The 1,264-nt window shown below is 60.6% G+C and overlaps 1 protein-coding gene across 1 annotated transcript; it reads left to right on the forward strand.

The window, feature by feature from the left end:
- The first annotated feature begins 377 nt into the window (after positions 1–377).
- On the forward strand, positions 378–935 carry LOC130607212 (maestro heat-like repeat family member 5). Its single transcript, XM_057424138.1, has 3 exons — positions 378–458; positions 546–647; positions 786–935. The coding sequence occupies exons 1-3, from the start codon at positions 384–386 to the stop codon at positions 933–935; spliced, it is 327 nt and encodes a 108-aa protein (XP_057280121.1). The 5' UTR covers positions 378–383.
- The last annotated feature ends 329 nt before the right edge of the window (positions 936–1,264 follow it).

A 1,264-nucleotide genomic window follows, 5' to 3' on the forward strand; every position in this document is an offset into this window, starting at 1 on the left:
CTCTTCCTGCAGGCAAGGAAACTGCAGCGGCTCCTGCCCCACATCATGCACGGGCTCTGGGATGCTGAGGATGAGCTCAGGATAAAAGCCCTGATGATCGTATGGAACGTGATGGGTCACCTCCCGAGGAAGGCGGCCAGCCCCATTGCCGTGGGGCTGGTGCAGGACATCCAGCCCCTCTTTGATGGAGTAAGGGCTGCGTGGGACCCCTGCGGCGATTTGGAGCTCACATGGGGATGGCTCCAGGGCTTCACATCCCATCTGGATCTGCCTAAGTGCCCCCTTTTCCTCCTTGCCTCCAGGGATGCAGCCTGCTCCGGGAGCTCTCCATCCACGTGCTCTGGCTCCTGCTGGAGTCGGTGTTTGGTCGTGACAGGAGGAGGATGAGGAGCAAAACCTGGGATCTGCTGCTCCCGCTCTTCTTCCACATGAGCGACCAAAGCCGCAGCGTGGCTGAGGTACGGACCTGCCCCATCCCCCCGTATCCCACATTCCCCAGGGTGGGATCATCCCCAAGGTGCCGTCTCCCATCCCATCCTGTGCAGGCTTCCCGGGGAGCTCTCCTTGCTGCGGCGACGCTCCTGGAATGGGAAGAGCTCCGGCGCCTATTGAAGACGAGGCAGATGTGGAGGGTTGCAGAGTGCTTGGTATGGACCCTGCATCCATTCCTGCTCCCATTGGAACCCCTTGGACCGCTCTGCCCATCCCACATCCAGATGGGAAAGGGAGCGTTGGGACTGCTCCAGCCAATGGGGGCGTTCTGTAGCATCCCATTCCTTCTGCAGCTGGAGCGGAGCAGGAAGAGGGCTCAGGGATACCTGGACCAGAGCCTGCGGTACCTGCAAGATGCTCAGGTCCCCCTGCAAGAGGCAGCCGTCAGGTTCATTGGTGAGCTCCTGGGGTCCCCATCCTGGTCCCCACCACTGCATCCCTGATGGATCCCGATGGATCCCTGATGGATGCTGATGGATCTCAATCTATCCCTGTGCCTAGGATTGGCCGCACGGCCCCTCAGAGGGAAAAGCCCATGGAAGCTGCAGCAGATCTGCAGAGGTGAGGAGGGAGCTGTGGCTGGGGGGATGCTGTTGGCTACGGAGGGGCTCATCCCACTCTCTTTGGATCACAGCTCTGGAATGCTGCTGGGAATGCTGCAGTTTTCCTTAGGGAAAAAGATGGCAGAGACAGACCCGGACCGAGGAGCTCTGGAGACCGAAGGGCATCGCCTCCGCCATCCCATTCCCTGCTCTCCATCTCTGATGGCATC

Source organism: Pezoporus wallicus, unplaced genomic scaffold (assembly GCF_028554395.1).
Source record: "Pezoporus wallicus isolate ANWC-B61680 ecotype Strahan unplaced genomic scaffold, APGP_CSIRO_Pwel_v1 contig_10444, whole genome shotgun sequence".
NCBI classification, from domain to species: Eukaryota; Metazoa; Chordata; class Aves; order Psittaciformes; family Psittacidae; genus Pezoporus; species Pezoporus wallicus.